The sequence below is a fragment of the Pelobates fuscus genome, chromosome 1 (assembly GCF_036172605.1).
Source record: "Pelobates fuscus isolate aPelFus1 chromosome 1, aPelFus1.pri, whole genome shotgun sequence".
Classification (NCBI taxonomy): domain Eukaryota; kingdom Metazoa; phylum Chordata; class Amphibia; order Anura; family Pelobatidae; genus Pelobates; species Pelobates fuscus.
The window spans coordinates 394055003-394081976 of NC_086317.1; the positions used below are offsets into that span (position 1 = coordinate 394055003).

General features: G+C 42.7%; 1 protein-coding gene across 3 annotated transcripts in view; it reads right to left on the bottom strand.

The window, feature by feature from the left end:
* STAT6 (signal transducer and activator of transcription 6) overlaps positions 1-26974 on the bottom strand; it is a 230140-nt gene that overhangs the window by 20437 nt on the left and 182729 nt on the right. For all 3 annotated transcript variants that reach the window (XM_063427273.1, XM_063427268.1, XM_063427260.1), the window contains 6 exons: positions 24590-24726; positions 17253-17399; positions 16958-17015; positions 14480-14566; positions 11210-11299; positions 9402-9455 (listed from right to left, as the gene is read on the bottom strand). In XM_063427273.1, coding sequence (XP_063283343.1) covers positions 9402-9455; positions 11210-11299; positions 14480-14566; positions 16958-17015; positions 17253-17399; positions 24590-24726 — 573 coding nt within the window. The remainder of the gene's footprint in view (positions 1-9401; positions 9456-11209; positions 11300-14479; positions 14567-16957; positions 17016-17252; positions 17400-24589; positions 24727-26974) is intronic.

Genomic DNA, 26974 nt, shown 5'->3' on the forward strand with positions numbered 1-26974 from the left:
GCTCTATAGCTGGTAGGGGGGCAGTATAGTGGGTAGGGGAGCTGTGAGGTGGGTAGGGGGGCAGTATAGTGGGTAGGGGAGCTGTATAGTGGGTAGGGGGACTGTGAGGTGAATAGGGGGGCTGTATAGTGGGTAGGGGAACTGTGAGGTGGGTAGGGGGGCTCTATAGTGAGTAGGGGGCTGTAAGGGGGGTAGGGAGGCTCTATAGTGGGTAGGGGCTGTGAGGTGGGTAGGGGGGCTGCATAGTGGGTAGGGGGCCTGTGAGGTGGGTAGGGGGCCTGTGAGGTGGGTAGGGGGGCTGTGAGGTGGGTAGGGGGGCTGTGAGGTGGGGAGGGGGGCTGTGAGGTGGGGAGGGGGGCTGTGAGGTGGGTAGGGGGGCTGTGAGGTGGGTAGAGGGGCTGTGAGGTATGTAGGGGGGCATTATAGTGGGTAGGGGCATTATAGTGAGTAGGGGGTCAGTATAGTGGGTAGGGGGCTGTTAGGTGGGTAGTGGGGCATTATAGTGGGTAGGGGGGCATTATAGTGAGTAGGGGCATTATAGTGAGTAGGGGGCATTATAGTGAGTAGGGGGTCAGTATAGTGAGTAGGGGGTCAGTATAGTGGGTAGGGGGTCAGTATAGTGGGTAGGGGGCTGTTAGGTGGGTAGTGGGGCATTATAGTGGGTAGTGGGGCATTATAGTGGGTAGTGGGGCATTATAGTGGGTAGGGGGCATTATAGTGGGTAGGGGTCAGTATAGTGGGTAGGGGGGCTGTATAGTGGGTAGGGGCAGTGAGGTGGGTAGGGGCAGTGAGGTGGGTAGGGGGCAGTATAGTGGGTAGGGGGCTGTGAGGTGGATAGTGGGCTGTGAGGTGGATAGTGGGCTGTGAGGTAGGTAGAGGGACTGTCTGTGAGGTGGGGGCGTTTGAATGGTGTGTAGGGGGCTGAAAAAGGTAAATACCTTTCAGTGTCCTCTTGGTACGGTGGGCAGCTTCCCAGTAACGTGTGGGGGTGGAGCTTGAGGGCAGGAGGCAGAGCTTCTGTTTGGGGGCGGGGCATGCGACCGGAATGATTTTAGAGTGTGCAGGGAGACTGAGAGGTCTCCCTGCAGCTGCTGGCAGCCACACCAGCCCCCAGCTCCTCCCTCCTTCCTCCCCTCGGACTGACAGGCTGGCACAGTCTGAGGGGAGGATTAATCAGAATGATTAGGTCTGTCAGCCCAGCCCCACCAGCCCAGCCACCCACTCTCTCAAACAGAGGATTTAGCCGCCGAAATCCCTACCGCCCACCTGGAATCCTGAAACGCCCACTAGTGGGCGGTAGGGACCAGGTTGACGACCCATGTGTTAGAGTGTGTAAGTTAGTTAGAATGTGTAAGTGTGTATGCCAGTGAGAGAGTGTGTATTAGTGAGATTGTGTAAGTGACACTGCAAAGGTAATTATTGCAATTTTTAAGAAACTTCAATAATTACCGTTCAGGGTTAACTCCTCTAGTGGCTATGCACGGGGACGTCCAGTCACGGAAATACCACTGCAAGCGTGGCCAATGAGGAGCGAAGGCGGAACCAAGCCAGCACAAAAGACTGCTGGACCCAGGTAAGTGACAGGAGGTGTTTTAACCCCTGCTGCACCACAAGGGGAGATGCGCTTGATGGAGGGGGAAGCTATAGTGCCAGGATAACAAGTTTATTTTCCTGGCACTATAGTTTCCCTTTAATATCTACTCAGTGTGCCTCTTTCCCTAAATGTCTCTTTAGTGTAATTCAGAGTTTAGTGAATAAGCCTTTGAGGGAATGTAGCTGCGTTCATAAGGGGGGGCGTCCAAATGTATTCTTGCCTAGGGCGGCAAGAATCCTTGCACCGGCCCTGACACCGCTACTCATACCTGGACATTGTGAACTGGACAGCACAACACCCGTACTTACCCTCTGATCGGGTAACACGACCATGCCTGTGAAAAGGTTGCCTATCAACACCACGCACGACACAAGCAACGACGACTGTCCTAACTCCTCACGACGGAAGACATGAAAGGCACTCACCGCAGACAGCCTCGCCAAGAGACACTCTGGCAGCATGCACCGCCACACGGACATAAACGCTAGTAAAGGTACAGCCCAACCGGCTTTACATAGAGGTCTTTTCCACCCTGATTACCGCAGATGACGACCCAGTGTACCGCGATCTGCCTGGTGGCATTTCATCTCATTTCATTTCGTGACATTTTATTTCATTTTATTTTATTTTATCTTCTTCAAAGCTACTCACCAAGATCCAGCCTGATTATCTTATATTATCTAATACTGTACTTTTATGTTTTTATAAGCTTATACAGCACTCACTAGGCATATGATCAGATAGCCTGTTCCCAATTACTTTAACATTGACTCATATGTTTGCCTAATGCTTTACTCGTTTAATAACTAACTCTGCTGACACTCATGCTTCACCGGCTTGTCTCACACTCACTCATGTATACGTAGCTTATATAGATCACATGATATGTTATGTTATATACGCTATAGACGTGTCTGATTCCCCTATGACCTAGCTACCTAATTTCAAAAATGTGTGCAGTGACCTTCTATGCCTTAAAAGTGTTCATATGTGTACTTTACCTATCTTGTATCTGCTGTTGAGGCATGGTAAAAGCTTGTGTTATATATTTGCACCACAAAAATAAAGAATTAAAAAAAAAAAAAATCATGTTAAATCATGTTATGCAGCGTGGTAGGAGCTGGATAATGCATGGTACATAGATAGGTTATGCTGGTTCAAATAAGCCAGTAGGCGTTAGATACGTACTAATTTACTACCTATGTATTAGGTATAATAACTATTGTAGATTATGTTAAACAACTGATAAACATGTTACAACTACCGTAGGTATAGCCGCTGGGACCTCTCCCATCGTGAGTTGGACTGAGGATTAACTTTTATTTATTTTTTAACCCTCAGGGGTTCAATTTATTTATTTAATTAATTATAATATTTTAGAATTATATATTTTGCTAGCTGGGGTGGGTGGGAGTTATGGGAAAGTGGGGAATTTACTGTTAGTGCTGCTTACTGCTAGTTAGGAGTTAACGGTAAAAGAAAAGTTTCTAAAAAAATTTAAAAGTGTAAAAAAGTTAAGAAAGTTTAAAACATTTAATAAGTAAAAAAAGTTAAAAAAAAAAGAGTTTTACAAAGTAAAAAAAGTTTTACAAAGTAAAAAAATACATTAAAAAATGCTCATTACCACTACACTTGGAGCAAACCTGCGAAAAAATTATCCCACGCTAAGGTTCACAATATGCCTTTTGAATTATCCCATGGTGTTTTCTTTAATAAATAGTATGTGTTTGTGGGGAAGTTTGAATAACCAGCCAGCTAATCTACTCCAAAATGGAACATGGACACAGCATAGAACTTCAAAGTTAGAAAAAAACTGAATGGCTGCGTCTCAAATGTGCCCCTTCAACATTTACATATACCTGGCAAAGGTACATGCGGGGGTATTGCTGTACTCAGCTGACATAGCTGAGCAACATATGAAGTATTATACAGTTGTAGCACACATAAGGTTTGCAAAATATACTGTGCAAACTCACTTTGTGTGTCAAAAAGGCAGAAAAAATGCTTATTACCACTACACTTGGTACAAGCTAGCGGAAAAATGATCCCACGCTAAGGTTCAAAATATGCCTTTTGAATTGCCCTGTGATGTCTTCTTTAAGAAATGGTATGCCTTTATGGTGTAATTGTAATATGTAGCCTGCTCAAGTGCTCCAAAGTGCGACATGGGGGCGGGGCCGGGCCACCAAACTGAGAGGCAGCACAACACTGAGCCTCCCGGCCTGAGCCTGGAAAAAAACGCAAAAATAAGCGCCCACAATACCCTGAAAAGGAATTAACTAATCTACACTTAACAAGCAGCACCCAAGCTTCTTGGGGATCCCAAACAGAGGCAGATTTCAAGCCAGGAACGCTGCAAACAAACAAGCAGGCCTTAGCACCATCACGCACATGAAAGATGGCGACCCCCGCCGACACGAACTGACAGGCGGATGGGAGGCACACATCGGCCACAACAGCTGCCTGAAAGAATGCTCCAAGGCAAGGGGCGGCCCGGCTCTGCTCCCCCCCCTTTTTTCCACCCACCCGGCCGGGGGATGGGGGTAACCAAGGCGGCACACTATGGGGCGGAAGACACCGTGCGGGGTCCAAGCAGGCCGCCTAAACGGGCAAAGGCAACGAGTACAGCCTGCCCGAAAACTTACCCCAGAAGGAGAAGCACCAAGAGGGTCTGGCATGGGCGGCTCACACCGGCTCTGGCAGGGCGCCGGATGGATCAACCAGGCCGTGGCCTCGACCGCGGGAGAGGTGGGTGCCCGGGCATCTGGGTCTAGGGTGCCCAGAAAGCCTAGTCCCTGGCGCCGCGAGCCCGGTGGGATGGGACTGTGCCACCCCCCTCGACGGACCGGTGGTCATGGGGGGTGGACGCCAGCTCCAAGTATGTGGCCGGCGTCGGGTGAGACACAGGAACACACTCCTCAAGGGACCCACGCGGTGCTGGGGAGGTGCAGGGAGCGGACAGCCGGATTACTTTTGTGGTGGGGCCCAACGGACAGTTTAAGCTCCCGAGTGCCCACGGAACTGTGGGGGACCCAACCGGTGAGCGGAGATCGGCTGGAGGTGAGGGAAGGAGGCCTGGCACCCCAGGGACAGTGTGGAGGCAGCACCATGGGAGACTCCCCCAGACGGACATGGAGACTGACAGAGCGGCCTTGTTGATTGCTAGCCCGCATTTATATTTTACAAGTTGCATTTTTGTTTTTTAAGTTTTACCTATTCGGATTATATGAGGCTGGCTCTCCTCTACCAAGTCAGTTTAAAATGCCAAAGGAATGTACAGCTTATGCCATAATGCCCATAGGGGCCAAAGGTTGATACTGTCCACTGATGCATATTTAATAGCCGTCTGCTGCATGATAGACTGTGCAGTCGCTTATTACTGTAAACCTGATATCCAAATAGATTCATAAAGTATTATTGCACAGCAGCTTAAAATTACCATGTCAGCTTTATATGCCAAAGGAATGTATAGGTCATGCTACAACGCCCACAGGGGCCAAGGATTGATGCTGACTGCCGTTGCATACTTAATAGCTGACTGTTGCACGATAGCCTGTACAGTCGCCTATTACTGCACACCTGATAGCCAGATAGCTTCATTATATATTAATCTACAGCAACCTTAAAACAAATATGCTCCTTAGGTTAAGAGTTGGAAAAGTTTATGTATTTTTGATTATTGCTCAAAGTCTGCATTCATTCTGCAAGTTGATTAATCCGCCTCTGCACAGGCGACAAGTTGCATTTACTAACCAGCAAACACACAGCACTTGCACACACCAGCCGCCTCTGCACAGGCGACAATTTACACTTACTAATCAGCAAACACACAGCACCTGCACACACCAGTTGACACAAAACACTTCCTTAACGCTCTAACCGAACTAAAATGGCAACATAGTACATAAGAGTATAAAGCACAAAGCAACCAACTGTGAACAAAAAAGTTAAACTAAACAGGCAAAGACAAATCCGCCTCTGCGCAGGCAACCAAATGTATATACTGTGTTAAACCAATGCATAAGCCCCTGCGTGGGCAATCACTCGCTTTATTACAAATCAGTTTGATGCATGAAGTTAAATTGTGAAACCAATAAAAATATTCAAAACAAAGTGGGACATGGACGCATCAAAACCCTCCATGAAAATTCACACTTAAAAACCTGAAATTGTCACGTCTCTTTTACAGCTCTGTAACTTCACAAAATAGTGTCTAGGTCATACATTGGGCATATTGTTTTACTCAGAAGACTGAGCATAATTTGTGGATTTTTATGACAGTGGTAAATATCAAATGCAAGAAATACTCAGAAGTGCAACATATATGTAAAAATGCATTTTTCCCCCCTAACCACAAATATTGACATAAATTGGTGAAAAAATGGTGACAAGATAAGGCACAATATACACCATAATAGATACCCTGCGGTGTCTGCTTTATCAAATGAAAGCCCTTTGTGGGGTTATTTGAACATTCACACTGCTATAATACCCTAAAATGACACATGGGCCCGTCAAATCCATCTACGAAAATTCTAACTATAGAAACTGAAATAGCCTTGTCTATTTTATGGCATTGTGGCTTTACAGAAAAGTGTCAAAGGCATACAAGGGGGTATCGTTATACTCAGCAGATGTAGCGGAACACAATAAGTGCACACAATAAGTACAGGAATAGCACACTCCAGCTTTACGAAATACACATTACAAAAACTTTGTTATATGTGAATATGCCAAAATAGAGAAAAAACACAATTTTACTCCAATATTTGCAGAGATTGGCGATGAAATGGTTACGTAAAAAGTGTCAAACTAACCTTAAGTAAATAGCCTGTGATACAACAGATTATGTGCACAGTGTGGAAAGGAGTGAATAAGAAGCTCTATACACCTAAAAGTGGTTCCCCGTACACCACTTTAAAATCAACAATATACATACATAAATAAGATGGAGCTTCTAAAATAGCAGTTCAACGGATATTCTGCAAAATAAAATAAGTACAATAGTGCAATACAGTTTTGCAAGTAATATAGGGGATATACACAAGAGTGTGGAACATAGCCAACTGAGGAAGCCTGTTATACCAGGCGAAACGCGTCTTAGCGACTTTTAAGGACTATATAGCCTAACCAGAATTTTATATGGTATATTTTAATTGATTTTTATTTGTGTTTTTTATTGGATAAATAAAGCATCCTTTTTTGGAAACAACTCAGCTGACCTGGCATTTGTACATCTGTGAGCCAGTTGATGGTGGAAACAAGCAGAGTCCTGCACGAAAGAAGGATCTGGACATCCTGTAATGGTCCAAGAGCGCATACCATCTGAGTCATATGAGGTTATGACTCCAGGCTTGTGAGTGATACCACTCTTGTGTATATCCAATATTTTGTTTGCAAAACTGTATTGCACTATTGTACTTATTTTATTTTGCAGAATATCCGTTGAACTGCTATTTTAGAAGCTCCATCTTATTTATGTATGTATAATAGTGATGTCTACTTTATATAAATATATACTTTTGTGTGGCAATTTTGTTTTCTGTGGTGGCTACTAAACCTACAAGACAAACATACCAACTTTTAAAATTGTATCACATTAAAATTTTATTTTAGTCCTTGTATTATGTATTCTATAAATCAAGACACGTAAATGAATTTATTTTGAATTACTTTTCCTAAGCTGGACATATTATGCACATGCTTTTATTGTCAAAACTGTAAAAAAATATATATATTTATTTTTCCCATTTTGTGGCATTTTTTTTATATAATTAATGAGAATGCATCTATGTATATTTGACGTAATATTAAAGCCCTGTTTGCCATCTGAAAAGCGGTATATAATATGTGTTGGTGCAATAAATGACAGAGATGCAAATTGCATTTGAACACAAACAGCAAAAAATGCAAAAATTGCTTGTGTCCTTAACCCCTTAAGGACCAAACTTCTGGAATAAAAGGGAATCATGACATGTCACACATGTCTTGTGTCCTTAAGGGATTAAGGGTAAGACAAGCTTTTGAAGCTGTGTCCTTAAGGGGTTAAGCATTTGCTTGCTTTTAATATAAAGTATGTCAATTGAGAGGTAGCCTACAGGATTCTTTCCTTATGAAATTTACAGTATGATCTCTCAATAACTAATATTAAATGAGGTATCTAGCATATACAGTGAATGTAAATGTACAGTGTTTATGTAAAGAATAGTGTTGTCGCGAACCCGAAATTTTCGGTTCGCGAACGGCGAACGCGAACTTCCTCAAATGTTCGCGAACCGGCGAACCGCGCGAACCGCCATTGACTTCAATGGGCAGGCGAATTTTAAAACCAACAGGGACTCTTTCTGGCCACAAAAGTGATGGAAAAGTTGTTTCAAGGGGACTAACACCTGGACTGTGGCACGCCGGAGGGGGATCCATGGCAAAACTCCCATGGAAAATTACACAGTTGATGCAGAGTCTGCTTTTAATCCATAAAGGGCATAAATCACCTAGCGTTCCTAAATCACAATGGATATGGATTGTTAAAACAGATATGAGTGGTGGCACTGACTGTGCAAATGGGCAAGGCATCCAACCTGACACAGAAGCTGGCAGGCAGGCAACTGCTCTTCTATTACAGTGAAAAAAAATGATTTCTTTAAAATCTAAAGCTTAAGCTATTGTTAAAACAGATATGAGTGGTGGCACTGACTGTGCAAATGGGCAAGGCATCCAACCTGACACAGAAGCTGGCAGGCAGGCAACTGCTCTTCTATTACAGTGAAAAAAAAATATTTATTTTAAATCTAAAGCTTAACCAATTGTTAAAACAGATATGAGTGGTGGCACTGGGCAAGTAGGCACAGTATCCAATGTGAACCTCACACAGAAGCTGGCAGGCAGGCACCTGCAATTACATTACACAGGAAAAAAAAAAAAAAGCAGCCTGATGTTATAGCCCTAAAAAGGGCTTTTTGGGGTGCTGTCCTTACAGCAGAGATCAGATGAGTCCTTCAGGATTGTAGTGGACACTGAATACCCTAGCCTAGCTATCAATTTCCCTATCTAATCAGCAGCAGCTAAACTTTCCCTCCTCTCACTAAGCATGCAGCTTCAGAATGAATCGAAAATGGATGCTGGAAGGGAGGTTGGAGGGTGTGGAAGGGAGGGAGTGCTGCTGATTGGCTGGAATGTGTCTGCTGACCGAGAGGCACAGGGTCAAAGTTTGCCCAATGATGACGAATAGGGGGCGGATCGAACTGCGCATGTGTCCGCCCGCCGCGGCGAACGCGAACACGCTAAGTTCGCCGGGAACTGTTCGCCGGCGGACAGTTCGGTACATCACTAGTAAAGAATGACTTCAAGCCAAAGCAAGAATACTTAAAGGGACGTTTTTTCCCTAATTCAACTTCATCTCATTAAAGTTATTTTTATGGCTGGAGCCCTTGGGGAAAGCCTTAAATTAAGGTGTTTAATCCGTTTTCATGGATTCCCTTCTGAGGTCAGTATACAACTTGTGCAGAACAGAAATTCTTGGTTTGCATGTCTTTAATAAAAAAAATAAAATAAAAAAAAAATGATTTTCAGATCCAGTGTGACATACAGCCACCGCTGATCTAACTCTCGGATAGATTGAAAACATGACTTTAGAGTAACGGGTACTCACATTAGTCATAAAACTCACCAAGCCCAAATTGCTAATTTTTTTTTTACCATATATTGTATAGAAGTAAAAAAAACATGCTTTATTCCTTTTTGTATCTTTGTGCAAATTTTGTATAACTATTACATCAATAATGAAGTACAACAAGTAAGACCTTCTTACCTCATGTCCAGATTGTATGGGTTCGATATTTGAAAATTCTGGAGTGGGAACTGACTGTAAAGAGAAAACATATTCGGAATGAGATCACATAATATTGTATTTGAGTGTGAATGCATACTTGTGAGCTATGGACATAGGATGCAACTACTTTGAGACTATAAAATGGGGTGAAAAGGGCAGATTTCCTCAGTAACTCGAGGTCTGGTTTATAAACCTCTAATGATTACCAAAGACTGTCTCTCCTACAACATGGCATGGTCACTAAAATAGCACCTGCTAAATAGACGGATAAGAATATTTTAAAAGTTAGGGTTATTTACTAAACTGGTAATTGGAAGAATTGGCAATATTATGACAAGTTGGAATTTTTTGTTTTTATAAGTTTGACTATTACAATTAAAAATTGGATTGTCAAACTTGTCATACTTTTCGGTTTAAAGAATAAATGTCACCGATTCCCGTGCCTATGACATAACTTGTCTTATGGTTCAAATGCCTGCTTAGAGGCAGATGCAATACAATATATGGAACATGCATGCAAACTTACATAATCAGGTTTATTCAATAAAGTGAGAATTGGCGGGAATTAAAAGTTAATTCAATGTGAATTTTAATTTAAGGCCAAAATAGCCAAAATGGAAAACTTCTTCAAATCAGCTGTGAAATATTACTATTTATGAAATGTTCCTATTTATATTCATAGTAGGCATGGATATCTAATGGGCTAAAAAGAACAGATGGTACTTTCCTATGCTGTACCAAGAGAAGTCTGGAATGTGGTAATTAAAGTATGATTTTGTAGAAAGATTCTCTTTTTTCCCTTCACGATCTAAGTGTATGATCCTGCATATCTCACAGTATGTTTTTGGGTGTGTGTTTTATAAATTTACACTCTGTCAAAACATGAATATATTTTTCTATATTAAAGCATTTTTTTTAAATTCAGAAATTACATATCCAATATATATATATATATATATATATATATATATATATATATATATATGTATTTTCAAACAGCAAAGTGCTTGCTGATATTTAAAGAGGGCAGATTTATGTTTCTGTTTGGGTGCGTACAGATTGTCTTCTCATACAATTATTTTGTCATGTGCATGTAAATTTGTGCACTGCCAGAAACAACTCCACCCACATCAGATATCATAATCTGCATCACTGCTATTGTCAGCCATAGAATAATGAAGGCGATAATATGGAAAATGGCAACCATAAATTGTGCATGCACACTGGGCTGGGCTGACACACTAATAACCAGCTAACTGACCCTACATTTGTGCGGAGTGTTGGGGAAGCATTCTTTCTTAGGCATGGCTTATAAACAGAAAATCTCTGGTCCACTAGTGTTATATTTATGTTGGATTAACTACTTATATGACAAATTGAAAGCAATGTCATCAGAGATACTCCGTAGATCATTTCAGCTGTGCATATTTATGGACTGTTCATAGAGAGGTCGGCTTGCCTTTTCCCTTGGAACATGGCCAGTGATGTTCTCAATGATTTTGACACATTCCCTCTGGCCATTCCCACCCACCTTACCACAATCATACCTCCCAACATTTGTTATAGGACACACATTGTGTTTCAACCTCAAGTTAAAAATCCACAGAAACACAAATATTACAGGAATTGGGAGGTTTCTCCTTTATGGGTTTATAGCTGCCATTTTCACTCTGGCCATTGAAGAAATGTCTGAGAATGGTGAGCTAGAGCTTACAAATGTTGACACTTTGCATTGGGCTAGGGTTAAGAGGTTTGGGGCTAGCAGTAGAATTTTAACTGAAACTTACACAGAGCTGTCTGGCTGTTGGGGCACATTGACTTGTAATACTGGATCATGTCCGTAAATGGTACCCGGAGAATGAGGGTAGGGGGGAGAGCTGAAAGAAAGGCAGCATATTACAATTTGGATTGACACTTTCAGTTACTGCATTTATCATTTCAAATGCTTTTTAAATAAAATTGAAAATGTCACTGTTAAAGTGTTAACTTAAGCTAATCCTGCCTCCATAATGTACAAAAAACATTTTTTATTTTACTAACCTTCTATGTGCCTTGTTTCTCTTTTTGACATACTCACTTGCTGCTCAATGGCTGCTCAATTACTCCTTCGTGACATCCTTCATGGTCGGCAACTTCCTCTCTTGCGTTTTAGGAAGCATTGCATCGCTTCCAAGCACCTGGCTTGGCCTCCCTGATTGAAGCCAAGCCTAGAGGTGTGTTCTGTAGCAGGTAGACGTGGGCATAGAGTCTATGCCAATAGTCTGTCTTCCAGGGAGGGAGGGGATTCTTTAATTAAAGATTGTGCAAAATCTATACATTGGAAATTATTTTATTTTGGGGGTAGACATACCATTGTCTCACTTACTTTTGTTTCACTGGTATATGAACTCTAGTTGCCACATGTGTCAACCAGAATTGCACCAAAGGATGCAGGAAGTCAACAAAGTGCACATAGCCACTGCCCCAGGTAGCACTGTCCTCAAATTCATGCAGCAGTTATAGGTGAAGGAGGGTAATTTCTATTAGTTTTCTGTGTGTGCACGTGAGAGAGAGAGTGTGTGTGTGTATGAGTCATTGTGAGAAAGAGTGTGTGTGCGCTTATGTATGTGTGATAGTTTATGGATAATTGAGTGAGTGTGACTAGATGCAAACGTCAAGCTAATTAGGAATATTTTCTAAATTATAACAATACATACTGTTTGTTCCCAATCATTCCCTTCTCTATATATGGTATATTGGACATAGCGCAGCTTAAAACCTAAATACACCATTATTTTAAATATTAGCATAAAGGCAGAAAAAAATATTTTTTAAAAGTCATAAGTTTGACAAAAAAAATTAAAATAATCAAGTACTATAGTTATTTCTAAAGGTGTTTTAAGAATGCACTCTGCTATAGATTTAAATATATGTAGCATTTGAACTACACATGAAATTGCAGTCCTCACATTATCCCTTTATTGTACCAAGAGTCCTCTCTTCTCTCTCATGGTTGCTAGAATGTAGCACTGAAGTTGTATGTACAAAGGTTGCTCTACATGGATGGTTGCTACAACAGAATGGAGTTCTTGCAGAGAAATATGTTTCTTTGCCAGTGAAAACCACCTCTTGAGAAAAAGGTGGAGATGGGTTAAATTTAGTTTTGTTTTAGTGTGCTTTGGGATGAAAAATTAAAGATAGACTGTATAAATATTTATTACAGGTAACAACATTGAAACTGGCAAGTTAAAAAAAATTGGAAAGAAAAAGGGAGTAAAACTCCTAAGCACAGGATTTCAAAAGGGAAAGTGACATTATTTCAAGAGTTAATAGATAAATCCTATTTACATGAAAGCGAACTTTCTAACTCTATAAGAATAAAACTGTATTGAAAAAAACATTTTAAACAGAAATCATATTGAAGATTATAATCTAGATAATATATTTACTAATAAATGGAAAGAAAACATGGGGTGGGGGAAAACCGTTTCAATATAATTGAAAATAAAAGTTTACTAAAATGACAAATATCCCTCTAAAGATCGGAAGAAGAGATTAAATAGATATCGAAGAATCCCAATAGTTAACAGCAATTGGAAATATCAAATCTGTTAATCTACTAGAAAATTACCTAAAATTACTTTACAGATTATATATCGCTCCTTGCCAAATAAAAAAAAATATTCCTCAAGGGAAATTGTACATGTTGGAGATGTTCTCAGGAAACAGGAACTTTCCTGAATTTATGATGAGAATGTAAAATTATAGAAACCTTATGGATAATAATATTTGATTTTATTTTTAGGGTAATAAATAAGTAAACGGAATGGCCTTGTTACATCTGTTTTTTGGGTTTTGGGTTTACCTAGCAGTAAAATAAATATTTTTATATATATTATGGTAGCATGTAAAATTATAATACTGGGGAAATGGAAAAATAGCAAAAAGATAATATTGATACAATCAGGGAATAAAATTGAATAACAAGTTGCTATGGAAATGTTTTTTTCTCCAATCATGGGTTAGACTTCTATAAGGAAATATGATCACCCTGGTATGAAAAGAGGGATCAGTTTTGTTGAGAGAGTCTTCTGAGTATGTTTGTGAATGAACATATTTGTAAGTATATTGATTATTTTATCATATTCATTATATCATATTCATTATATCGTATCTATAAGATATTATTTTGAAGTAGATTTAATTTATTGTATTTGTAATTTTGCAATAAAACCAAAACAAAACAACAAAAAATCCACATGGAATGTAGCACTGAAGTTGTAGGAGGTAACAGGTGAAATGCTATTTCACAGCAATACAGGCTGCACAACAAGCAGAGTTTCCTGGAACCATAAATTATATATGATATAAAAAAAAACCCTAATCCTACCCCTAACCTAATCCAACCCTAACCCAACCCTACCCTTACCCTAACCCTAACCCTACCCTAACCTTAAACCTACCCTAACCCTATCCTAACCCTAGGCCAACCCTACCCTAACCCAAAAGTATCCTAACCCAACCCTACCCTAACCCTATCCCAACCCTAACCCTAACCCTATTCCAAGCCTAACACAACCCTACCCTACCCCTACCCTAACCTTAACCTTACCCTACCCTAACCTTAACCCTACCCTAACCCTACTCCAACCCAACCCTAACCCTACCATAACCGTACCCTAACCCTACCCTAATCCTAACCCTGTCATCATTCACATAATTTTCCCTCCCTCTCTTTTTTTGCCACTTTTCAGAAATCCGAAGCACTTTGGCACTTCCAAAATTCGGCAATTCGGGACTTCGGCAATGCGGTTTGGCACTTCCGAAATTCGGGACTTTGGCAATTCGGCACTTTGGACATTCGGAAGCATCCAAATGTCCGAATTGCCTGAAATTCGGACAAATTAACATTCGGACCGAAACTAATTGCACATGTCTATTTTCCAGCATTATGGCTGTAAGAGCATTTTAGGGGATATCGTCCATAACCTCTGGAATGCCGGAGGTTACCTCATCCTGTTTTTATAAAATGTATTTTCAAACTGAATGTAAAACTTTTTTTTAGTTGTTTATCTTACTGTGATATAGCTTGGGGAGCTTCAGCCAGATCATTCATCCCAAACCCGGGCACTGATGGAGAAGCGAGCTGCAGGCTAACATCATCCCTGTTAAAAGAAATAAATAATACATATCATGAAGAAATATAGAAATAATCCACTAATTTCCACAAACTGAAACAGGTAGTAAGAGCTGCCCTTTTAAAAATATATATGATATGGTTTTATGATTCCTCATCTATAGTGCTCCCTAGTTGCCTGCTACTGTTATAAAAAAATAAATAAAATATATATCTATCTATATATACATACATGTATACAGGTGTAAAAAAAAGATAACATTTGTATCTTGTAATACCTTTTTTATTGGACTAACAGAATTTTTTAATGACAAGCTTTCGGGAGAACCTCCCCTTTCTCAAGTCTAAAGCATTTCTGAGCAAAATGACACATAGAATTCAAAGATGAGTTGTGGTACAGGGGTTAAAGGACATGAGTGCAGATAATTGACAGGTTTAATAGAGAATATACACCATTCTCACAGAGGGTCGCAAATATCTAGTGTGAAGATCAGAGAGTGTGGGGGGGGGGGGAGGTTGGATAGAAATAGAAAAAAAAGCAGACAAAGCAGAAGATGTGCTATGAATGCATGAATTCCCATCCAAGAGTTACAGGATACAACAATATACGTATAAATATGAACACAATGTCCAAATACCGTATTTATCGGCGTATAACACGCACTTTTTTCCCCTGAAAATAGGGGGAAAATCGTGGGTGCGTGTTATACGCCGATATCCCATAATTACTTACCTGTCCTGAAGCGTGGGCCGGCTTCACAGCTTGCACCGCGGTACAGGAACTTTAATTTCATGTTCCGGTTTCCGGCGGGACTGAAAGGAAGTGTGCACAATAGTGTGCACACTTCCTTTCAGTCCCGCCGGAAACCGGAACATGAAATTAAAGTTCCTGTACCGCGGTGCAAGCTGTGAAGCCGGCCCACGCTTCAGGACAGGTAAGTAATTATGGGAGGGGAGGGGAAGTACACTATGGGAGGGGAGGGGGGGGAGAATACTATGGGAGGGGAGGGGGGGAGAATACTATGGGAGGGGAGGGGGGGAGAATACTATGGGAGGGGAGGGGGGGAGAATACTATGGGAGGGGAGGGGGGGAGAATACTATGGGAGGGGAGGGGGGGAGAATACTATTGGAGGGGAGGGGGGGAGAATACTATGGGAGGGGAGGGGGGGAGAATACTATGGGAGGGGGGGAGAATACTATGGGAGTGGAGGGGGGGAGAATACTATGGGAGGGGAGGGGGGAGAATACTATGGGAGGGGAGGGGGAGAATACTATGGGAGGGGAGGGGGAGAATACTATGGGAGGGGATGGGGAGAATACTATGGGAGGGGAGGGGGGGAGAATACTATGGGAGGGGAGGGGGGGAGAATACTATGGGAGGGGAGGGGGGAGAGTACTATGGGAGGGGAGGGGGGAGAGTACTATGGGAGGGGAGGGGGGAGAGTACTATGGGAGGGGAGGGGGAGAGGGGAGAATACTATGGGAGGGGAGGGGGAGAATACTATGGGGGGGAGAATACTATGGGGGGGGAGAATACTATGGGAGGGGGGAATACTATGGAAAGGGGGGAACACTATGGGATGAGGGGGGAATACTATGGGATGAGGGGGGGGGGGGGGAAATACTATGGGAGGGGGGGAAATTTCCTGGAATTTCTTTCTAAAAATGAGGTGCGTGTTATACGCCGGTGCGTGTTATACGCCGATAAATACGGTATATATACATGCACACCTACATATACATCCACACACTATCTGTATGTGTGTCAGTGTTTGTCTGTATCTGTGCATGACTGTGTTTCTATGTAACTGCATGTGTATACCTCCGTATACCTATGTGTCTGTGTATCTGTATGTGCCAGGGTGTGCATCTGTGTGTCTATGTATCTGCATGTGTGCCAGTGTGTGTATACTTGAATATATGTGTATATGTGCATACATCTCAGCATATTGCCAACACTACACACAAATACACTCCTGCATACAAATATTCACAAGACATAAAAACACACCACAAATTCAAAAAACACACTACACACAAATGCACAACTGCATTCCAATTCCAACACTACATGCAAACACCCCTACATTCACTCACACATACTTCATACAAAAACATGTTTACATTCCAACACACAAACACTGCTCAATGCTAAATACAATTATATTGTTTTAGATCTCCAATGAATTATTGTATATACTTCTTCATGGTTTCTAACAGGTCTAGTGTTTCTCTGTGTACAATACACAAAGCAACAAACACACATGTAAAATGTATTGTACCTCCTAATTTTTTTTAAAATTAATTTATTAATTATTAAAATCAAAATCATCTGCTTATATGGTGTGTTGTATTTTATTTAGAAAATTACAGGGTAATGTCAAAAGCTGTTAATTATAAATGGACCATATAACTTACCCATCCAGCCCTATGGTAATTTTAGCAGGGACATATCCTGGAGTGTTTGAAATCTTCTCTTCTCAGAAGAAACAACAACAAAAAAAAAACAACACACAAAAAATACATTATTATAAGATGTTATTAATAGTGACAAAACCATATTTTTGTGATTTAGTAATTCATTCAGTTCTTTTTGAAAGTAATATATGTACACAGGCAGATTGCATAGTTAGATAGGTAGCTAAGAAGGTAGGTAGACAGATGTTTTGTAATGTTACATAAATGTTTAATAATGGTTTACAATGATACATACTTGTGTAGTATTTCTCGAATGCCTCATCTTTTGGTTTATCTTTGAACAGATATTTGAGCACTTTCAAGTCTCTGACCCGGTCACCCAAAGAAAGGATCTGAAGATCTTTAGCAGTAAACGGTTGAATATTTTGGATCTGTCCAAAACCTTGGTATGGAAATATTGAAATAAGTTCACGAGACAGAGTGTGTTACAGCCAAGCCTTCTGTTATTATAATATAAGGCTGCTTTTACTACTACAAAAGTAAAAAAAAAAAAAAATAACAAACTAGAAATAGATGCTTAGATGCCTATAATCAGGGCCCAGATTAAAAAAAACTGAACTATTATCCACTAGCAGCCAGCAAACAAATATTGAAACAATACTTTGGCAATGCGAGGATTAAGTTCTATGGTGCCTAGCCAACCGCAACACTAAAAAGTAAAAAAAAAAAAAAAGGCCCATATGGGGTTTAATGACCCATATGTTGGTATATGGGAGGTGTAGTACCTGGAGGTGTTATGTCCCCACGTGCTATGGTGTAAGGGTATGTGTACCAAACAGTGAACAGCTGGCTACTGTCAACCCGCAGCCACCAACCATGATTAGCAGGTTTGGACTCTATGGAAAAACTACACAGGAGACATCACGCTGTTCCCACTAGCCCCCACCAATGGATGGCTGATGGGGGCTATTTAAAAAATCAAGAAGGGGTCGAATGTGAAAAGTACAGATTTTTAACCAGACCCGAATTAGATTTAGTGTGAAAATTGCCATTCCTGCCAGTTAAGTGTTTAACACTGTAAGAAATCTGTCCTTTCATCAATACTGTGTATCTGCTAATTAACAGATCTACACATGCATTATCGGCCATTTGAATCGGTCTACTTACCCTGACACCAGGGCCGGTGCTTGGATTTTTAGGTACATAGGCGAAGATGCATTTTTCCGCCCCCCAAAAAAAAACATCTTCACCTATGTGCCTCTTAACCAGCCCCTCTCCCCTCCCCGACCAATAGTGGTCCCTTCCCTGCCCCTTAGTGTTCTTCTCCCCTCCCCCCTCTTGTCCCTGTCTCTTGGTGTTTCTCTCCCATTCCCTCCCTGCACCCCACACCCCGTTAGTGGTTACACTCCCCTTCCTGGTGTGCCTTCTACCTCTATTGTTGCAATGCCTAACGGAGCAGATCCCCTAAAGGAGCTTCAGTTTTCTGTACCCGGCCGAACTGACAGGGAGTGTTCTCTCTGTGAGCACCTCCTGTCAGTCTGGCCAGGTACAGGAAACAGAAGCTCCTGTACCGCGCTCCGCTCCGCTACACTCTGTACACACTGACAGTCACACACTCAATGACAAACACACAGACGTCACTGACAGACACAGACTCATTGACACTCATTGACAGACACACGGATAGTCACACACATACTCAATGACAAACATACTCTCACTGATTTGACAGACACACACTCATACACTGACAAACACACTCATCATACACTGACAGACACACTCAAACTCACATGCACACACACAGATGCACTCACTCACACACGCTGTCACTCATAGACGCACGCTGTCACTCACAGACGCACACTCTGTCACTCACAGACGCACACGCTGTCACTCACAGACGCACACGCTGTCACTCACAGACGCACACGCTGTCACTCACAGACGCACACGCTGTCACTCACAGACGCACACGCTGTCACTCACAGACACACACACAGACACTCACAGACACACACACTGTCACTCACACACACTGTCACTCACAGACACAGACACTCACAGACACACACACTGTCACTCACAGACACACACACTGTCACTCACAGACACTCACAGACACACACACTGTCAATCACAGACACACACACAGACACTCACAGACACTCACAGACACACATCACATACATTCACTAATTATTTTAATAAATATACATTTTCCACCCAGCCTCCTTACCTGGAGAGCTGGTGTGGATGATGCATCCTTCCCTGGGGTCCTGCTGAGCGGCGTGCGGCTGTGCTGTGCGGAGATCAGACGCGGCGAGGGAGCTCTAATCTCACCGCTCTGCTCCCTTGCACGCTGTCTGCTGATACCGCGGGAGCCGGAATATGACGTCATATTTCGGCTCCCGCGGTAATCAGCAGACAGCGCGCGAGGGAGCAGAGCGGTGAGATTAGAGCTCCCTCGCCGCGTCTGATCTCCGCACAGCACAGCCGCGCCGGGGGCCGAGATGGTGGCTGGCAGGAGGGAGAGCTTCCCTCCTGCCGGTCACTGAAATTTTGCGCCCCCAGAGCCCGTGCGCCCTAAGGCGGCCGCCTGTGCCGCCTTATGGACGCGCCGGCCCTGCCTGACACGCAGGGTTATGCATTAAAGTGTGAATTGTCAGGAAACAAACTGCCCTCAAAATTTTAGGCTCACAAATTGGAAAAAATATCCAAGCCAGCTATGTTTTCAGCTATCTATCACAGTGTCATATTTGAATTTCACTTTGGATTTATATGGTTTATGCAGCCTTAGCCACACCTCCCCTGGCTATGATTGACAGAGCCTGCATGAAAAAGAAAACTGGTTTCACTTTCAAACAGATGTAATTTAACTTAAATAATTGTATCTCAATCTCTAAATTGAACTTTAATCACATACAGGAGGATCTTGCAGGGTCTAGCAAGCTATTAACATAGCAGGGGATAAGAAAATCCTAATTAAACAGAACTTGCAATAAAGAAAGCCTAAATAGGGCTCTCTTTACAGGAAGTGTTTATGGAAGGCTGTGCAAGTCACATGCAGGGAGGTGTGACTAGGGTTCATAAACAAAGGGATTTAACTCCTAAATGGCAGAGGATTGAGCAGTGAGGCTGCAGGGGCATGTTCTATACACCAAAACTGCTTCATTAAGCTAAAGTTGTTCAGGTGACTATAGAGTCCCTTTAAGGTTCAATAAGTCAAACATGCAGAGTATAGGACATAACAAATGTGTCTTGAATAGATAATAAAAGGGTAGGTACCTATTACAGGTCCTTGAAATGGCGGAGCTTAATGACAGGCACAGCATGGCGAAGACTCACTTGCAAGCAGGTGAAATAAAGTCACATACAGGCCGAAATCAAGGATAACAGAGGAACAAAAGAATGATAAGGCAAGCTAAGATCAAGAAGCACAGAGATAAGAATAGTAAGAACAGAGCCCAATCACAACTAAAATATCAATACTGAATTTAAAATGGACTGCTGGGTATGTAGAAGCCAAGAAAGATCCATGTTAAAGAAAATAGTGCAAATATAGGAAGTAACAAAATGTCAATGGCCAGCATCACTTCTGTGGTGCCAGAAAATATTCAGGGGGCATTGCCAACATGACACAGCAGAGTGCGTCCCCTGAGAATCATGCACAGGGATATCTAAATACGTGGATACAAGGGCAACATCCTGCGTCACAAATTGCCTCTGGGATCACGCACGATGTCAGGGAGGAGCAAGGCAGTTGATTTAAAAACCCCACCAAGCCTTCATCAAATTGCTCAGTTATTAGTAAGACGCTCGACATACTGCACAACACTACCTTTGATTTCTGAATTTAGGTGCCTGATTCACTGTTTAGTTATTTGCTCACTCCATCAATCGGTACTGTTGCTGACTATCAGGGCCGGACTGGCCCACCGGGATACCGGGAAATTTCCCGGTGGGCCATGGCACCTGGGGGCTGCACTGACCATGTATGTGCCACCGGGTGGCCGGTCCGGTGGCACACACTGAGGGGGCCGGCCGGCAGCCGCATTCCGCGCTGGAGCCGCCGGACCGGGTGGCAGCCTCGCCGGTCCGGCGGCACTCCTGTCAGGCTGTCACTAGCGCTGGGGGCTGAAGGAGGAGGGAGGAGCATGTCTCTGTACCATGCTCCCTCGCAGTTCCCACAATTCCCAGCACAGAAACCGCGAGGGAGCATGGTACAGAGACATGCTCCTCCCTCCTCCTTCAGCCCCCAGCGCTAGTGACAGCCTGACAGGAGTGCCGCCGGACCGGCGAGGCTGCCACCCGGTCCGGCGGCTCCAGCAAAAAACCCTACTCACTACTCGCAGGTAAGGGGGGAAAAAAAAAGAGAGAGAAGGGGGAAAAAAAGAGAGAGAGAAGGGGGAAAAAAAGAGAGAGAAGGGGAAAAAAAGAGAGAGAAGGGGGAAAAAAAGAGAGAGAGAAGGGGGAAAAAAAAGAGAGAGAGAAGGGGAAAAAAAAGAGAGCGAGAAGGGGAAAAAAAGAGAGAGAGAAGGGGGAAAAAAAGAGAGAGAGAAGGGGAAAAAAAGAGAGAGAAGAGGGAAAAAAGAGAGAGAGAAGGGGAAAAAAGAGAGAGAGAGAAGGGGGAAAAAGAGACAGAGAAGGGGGGGAAAAGAGAGAGAGAAGGGAAAAAAAGAGAGAGAAGGGGAAAAAAGAGAGAGAGAAGGGGGAAAAAAGAGAGAGAGAAGGGGGAAAAAAGAGAGAGAGAAGGGGGAAAAGAGAGAGAGAAGGGGGAAAAAGGAGAGAGAGAAGGGGGGAAAAGGAGAGAGAAGGGGGGAAAAAAGAGAGAGAGAAGGGGGAAAAAGAGAGAGAGAGAAGGGGGAAAAAAGAGAGAGAGAAGGGGGAAAAAAGAGAGAGAGAAGGGGGGAAAAAGAGAGAGAGAAGGGGGAGAGAGAGAGAGAGAGAAGGGGGGAGAGAGAGAGAGAGAAGGGGGGAGAGAGAGAGAGAAGGGGGAGAGAGAGAGAGAAGGGGAGAGAGAGAGAGAGAGAAGGGGGAGAGAGAGAGAAGGGGGGAGAGAGAGAGAGAAGGGGGAGAGAGAGAGAGAAGGGGGAGAGAGAGAGAGAGAGGGGGGGGAGAAAGAGAGAGAATGGGGGAGAAAGAGAGAGAGAAGGGGGGAGACAGAGAGAGAGAAGGGGGATGAGAGAGAGAGAAGGGGGGAGACAGAGGGGGAGAGAGAGAAGGGGGGAGGAAGAGAGAGACAGAGAGGAAGAGAGATGTGGGGGAGAGAGAGAGAGAGACACAGGGAAAGGGGGGAGAGATGTGGGGGAGAGAGAGACAGAGGGGAAGAGAGATGTGGGGAGAGAGAGATAGGGAAAGGGGGGAGAAAGAGACAGAGGGGAAGAGAGAAACAGAGGGAGAAAGGAGAGAGACACACAAGGCTCTTCCCTGCCAGCCGATCTCCCTCCCCGTTCCACAGGCACCGTGCGGGCAGCCGGCAGGGGAGGGAGGAAGAGAGGGCCGGGAGCTCAACCTGTAGCTCCTCTGCGTCCTTCTCGCACGAGCACAGAGCGTTGCCGCGGTTACCACGGCAATGCTCCGGCTCTCACGAGAGTGAACTCTAGCCCTGGAGCTATGGGCTAGAGTTCACTCTCACCACTGTGACCACCATGAATTCCTGGTGGTCGCAGTGTTGAGAGTGAACTCCAGCCCATACACACACTACCCCCCCATACACACACTACCCCCCCATACACACACTACCCCCCCATACACACAACCCCCCATACACACACTACCCCCCATACACACACTACCCCCATACACACACTACCCCCCATACACACACTACCCCCCATACACACACTACCCCCCCATACACACACTACCCCCATCATACACACACTACGCCCATACACACACTACCCCCCCATACACACACTACCCCCCCATACACACACTACCCCCATACACACACTACCCCCCATACACACACTACCCCCATACACACACTACCCCCCCATACACACATTATCCCCCCCATACACACACTACCCCCATACACACACTACCCCCCCATACACACATTATCCCCCATACACACACTACCCCCCATACACACACTACCCCCATACACACACTACCCCCCATACACACACTACCCCCCATACACACTACCCCCCATACACACACTACCCCCCCATACACACACTAACCCCCCCATACACACACTAACCCCCCCATACACACACTACCCCCCATACACACACTACCCCCCATACACACACTACCCCCCATACACACACTACCCCCCCCATACACACACTACCCCCATACACACACTACCCCCCATACACACACACACTGCACCCCTCACCACTGCTCCAATACCCTACTACAGCCCCATATCCCAGCAGACCCCAGGTCGCGACGCATTATGGGGCTGGTAAATATTTTTTTCCAGGGCTGCTTTTAATTCCCAGTCCGGCCCTGCTGACTATTCTGATCTACTCTGCTGTCTCTCGTCTAGGATCCTGCAAACTGGAATTATCCTCTACTCGGCTTCCAGATCTACGACTGTTCAAAGGATTGTCTTCTGTGTACTGCATTGGATATTGTCGCTGATTCAATTCCCATATCTTGTTACAGGACCGTTCCTCCTATCAGATAATTTGTTGCAAGGAGAACAACCATTATTCTCTGAGGAAATATCAGCCAAATCCTTACCTGATTGCTTTCTCAATTACTCTATTAACCTTGTGATTCCTCCAGCATAGTCGAAGAACCTGCTGTTTAAGCAACTAACTATTTAATCCCTCGAACCTTCCTGGGATCTAATCCATGTAAAATGATCCCAGCTTCAACATGCATTTAAAGAGGTGTTAAACGTATTCCTCATCGACTAATGTGATTTTAGTTTAACAACCTTGGTAGTTGTATTCCATAATCATTTTGAGTTATTGCATTACAGTCCTGAAATTAGATTCAGGTTACAACTAGGAGATTGATAATAAAGGTATCAGGTGAATAGTGAGACTATAAGAGGGGAGCTTGATGGTAGAAGTTGATGTATACAATACCCTTTTGAGACACTGTTTTGTTTAGCAGCCTAACAGGTGGCAGAAATAAGTTGTTGATCACAATAGTAATTGAATTAACTTTATAGTTATGCAACGTCTAGGTGAGTATTGAAATAACATTGCACCACAGAGCTATATGAGGTTATCTGAATTCTGACCCTCTCCCGGCCTGCTGGTCATTAATAAAAGGGTTTTATATGTGAACTGTGAAGCTATTCAGTCCCTATATGTGCAGTGTTGTACAGCAATGAAAATGATCCCTTTCTGGGCATTCAGCAGAATGTTACACTACAAAAAAAAAGACAAACAAAGATATGGAATAAAATAAAAATACAGTGTTATTTACTAAAGTGAGAGTTCTTCAGGACTCAAAGTGAATTTTAAATAAATGTCCAAAGTAGCCAACCTATTAGCAAAGCTATTTAGACCATACATTTTACCATAAATAAAAAAAAAAAAATAGAAAAAAACCCCAATAATTTTTCAAAACAAAATAAATAGTTAGAATCAAGAAAGCATAATGCATGGACCTAAGCAATTTAAAAGCAAAAATCTATCCAGTATATCCTACCATCCACACCACGAACAATGTATGCAATTGTGATACCACCAATCTCGGAGTCACTGAAGCGCAAAAGAAAAGTCCCATCTGGCTGGGTGTTCAGAACCTTTTGAACGTACTGTTTACTGATAAATCCAAGAATAAGCCTAAGAGATAAAACCAAAACAAAAAAAACAACAAAATCAACAAGGATGTTCTTTCTGTCTATTTACTTTATAGTACAAGAGAATAATTACATTTACTGAAGCAAAGGTGACATATCCAACAGTGTAGCATAGGTAACTATGTAGCCTTGCATTTCATATTTCTGCTAGCTAACTATTAACATACAGGTGCTGATTAACTTGTTTGCATGTATAGGCAGTCCGTAAGAGACAAAGTTACTACTCGTAATTGGTGATGTTCCGAACAGTTCGCCAGGAACCATTTGCCAGCGAACACGCACAATGTTCGGTCCGCCCCCTATTCGTCATGGAGGTGGGAGGGTCTGGGAGGGAGGGTCTGCTGCTGATTGGCTGGAATGTGTCTGCTGACTGTGAGGTACAGGGTCAAAGTTTACTCAATGATGACGAATGGGGGCGGACCGAACATTGCGCGTGTTCGCCGGCGAACGGTTCCTGGCGAACTGTTCGGGACATCACTACTCGTAATCATTAAAGGCATCCCTTAAGCACCAAAACAACTCTAGCTTACTGAAGTGGTTTTGATATATGGAGGGAGGGGAGAAACACCTTTTAGGTGTACTCAAGTCTGAATAAGAATAGGTCAGTATGCAAGACTTGAGGACACCAACAAGGTGTCCCACTATTTTGCATTGTATTTATCACCACAGAGAAAATACTATGGCCCAGGTTGTTTCAACTGCCTATCTATATCCTCACAAGTGCAAGAAATCCTACTCGCTGAATTATTGTTTTGATATATAGACCCTCGAAAATGTCCCTGCTCAATTTTTTACCAGTTAGAAATTAAATATCTCTGTTTATATACAGGTTTTATGGTGTTTTGGAAAGTCACAGGGTAAATATAGGGTTTGCCCAATTTAGTTTGCCAGATTGGTTTGCTGGGTCTATGTTGCCTTTTGAGACCATATGGTAGCCCAGAAATGTGAATTAACCCCATCATGGCATACCATTTTCAAATGTGGACAACTCAGGGTATTCAAAATAGGGTATTGCCAGTCTTTTGTAGTTGCCACTTACTCACAAACACTGGCCAAAGTTGGCGTTTTTATTTGTTATTTTTTTTGCATTTTTTTTAAAAACAAAATCTGCACTTTTACTGGTGATATTATCGTTGTGATAAGTTTTTCTTTTTAAAACACTCATATTTGAGTTAGGCAAAGTATCCCAAGTATAACAATACCCCGCATGTAAAGGTTTTATGGTGTTTTGGAAACTTAAGGGGTTAAATATAGGGCTTGCCAATTAAATTCTCTGGACTGTCTGCCTGGGTTGTCAGGCAGGTACCTCAAATTATAATTAATAAAATCAAATAATTATGTAGTTAATAGTTAAATATATATGTAGAATGTGTGTGTGTGTGTGTGTGTATATAATATATAGATCCTGATGAAAGTCCTGTATAGGGACTGAAACGCTGATCTGTTTTAACCTTCCAAAATAAACACACTCTCTAAGAACCTGCCTAGAGTGGTCTGATTTTGCTTGCGGCCCATCACTCACTAGCAATACAATAATATTGTAAGGATTAAGTTAAATGGAAACTCTAGACACCATAACCACTTAATGTTATGCCTCCTATGGGAAGAATGATGCTATTCTCTGATCCCTGTTTGTGATGCATGTTTTTTTTACTATATTACTAGTTACATAACTTCTACAGGAAAGATACATTAAGATTACTCAGGTTTTCAAGTGGCCCAACATCCAACATTTCTTATTATTAAACAATTTAATGGCCCATTTAATGGGCTGTGTCAACTGTGCCAGGATTTGAACCTGTGACCCAAGGGTTGGACAGATTCTGCTGATGATGCATTAGCCCACTGAGCTATCTCACCAGCTGTGTTGCGTCAGTGTTTTAACAAAAGACAGGAAAACATTAGCGTTCTTTTATTGTTCTTCCTTCAAAATAATATGTCATTTTCCATTATCACTCATGTTGCATAATGCAGATTATATATGTGCAATAACTGTGTGCTAAGCAGAAGAGAATGGTTATGGAATGTCTATAACGCTATTCCAGTATATTGTACTTTCCATTTTATAAAATGGATACAAATATTCAGCTAAGTAAAACTGGTTAAAAACATGGGTAAATACAGTATTTTAACTGAAAATGAGAATGACCTGGACATGTGAGTAGGTTTTCTTGGGAAACATTTCCAGTACCAGAACATCTAACATTTTCAGGTTATTCACTACACTGGCA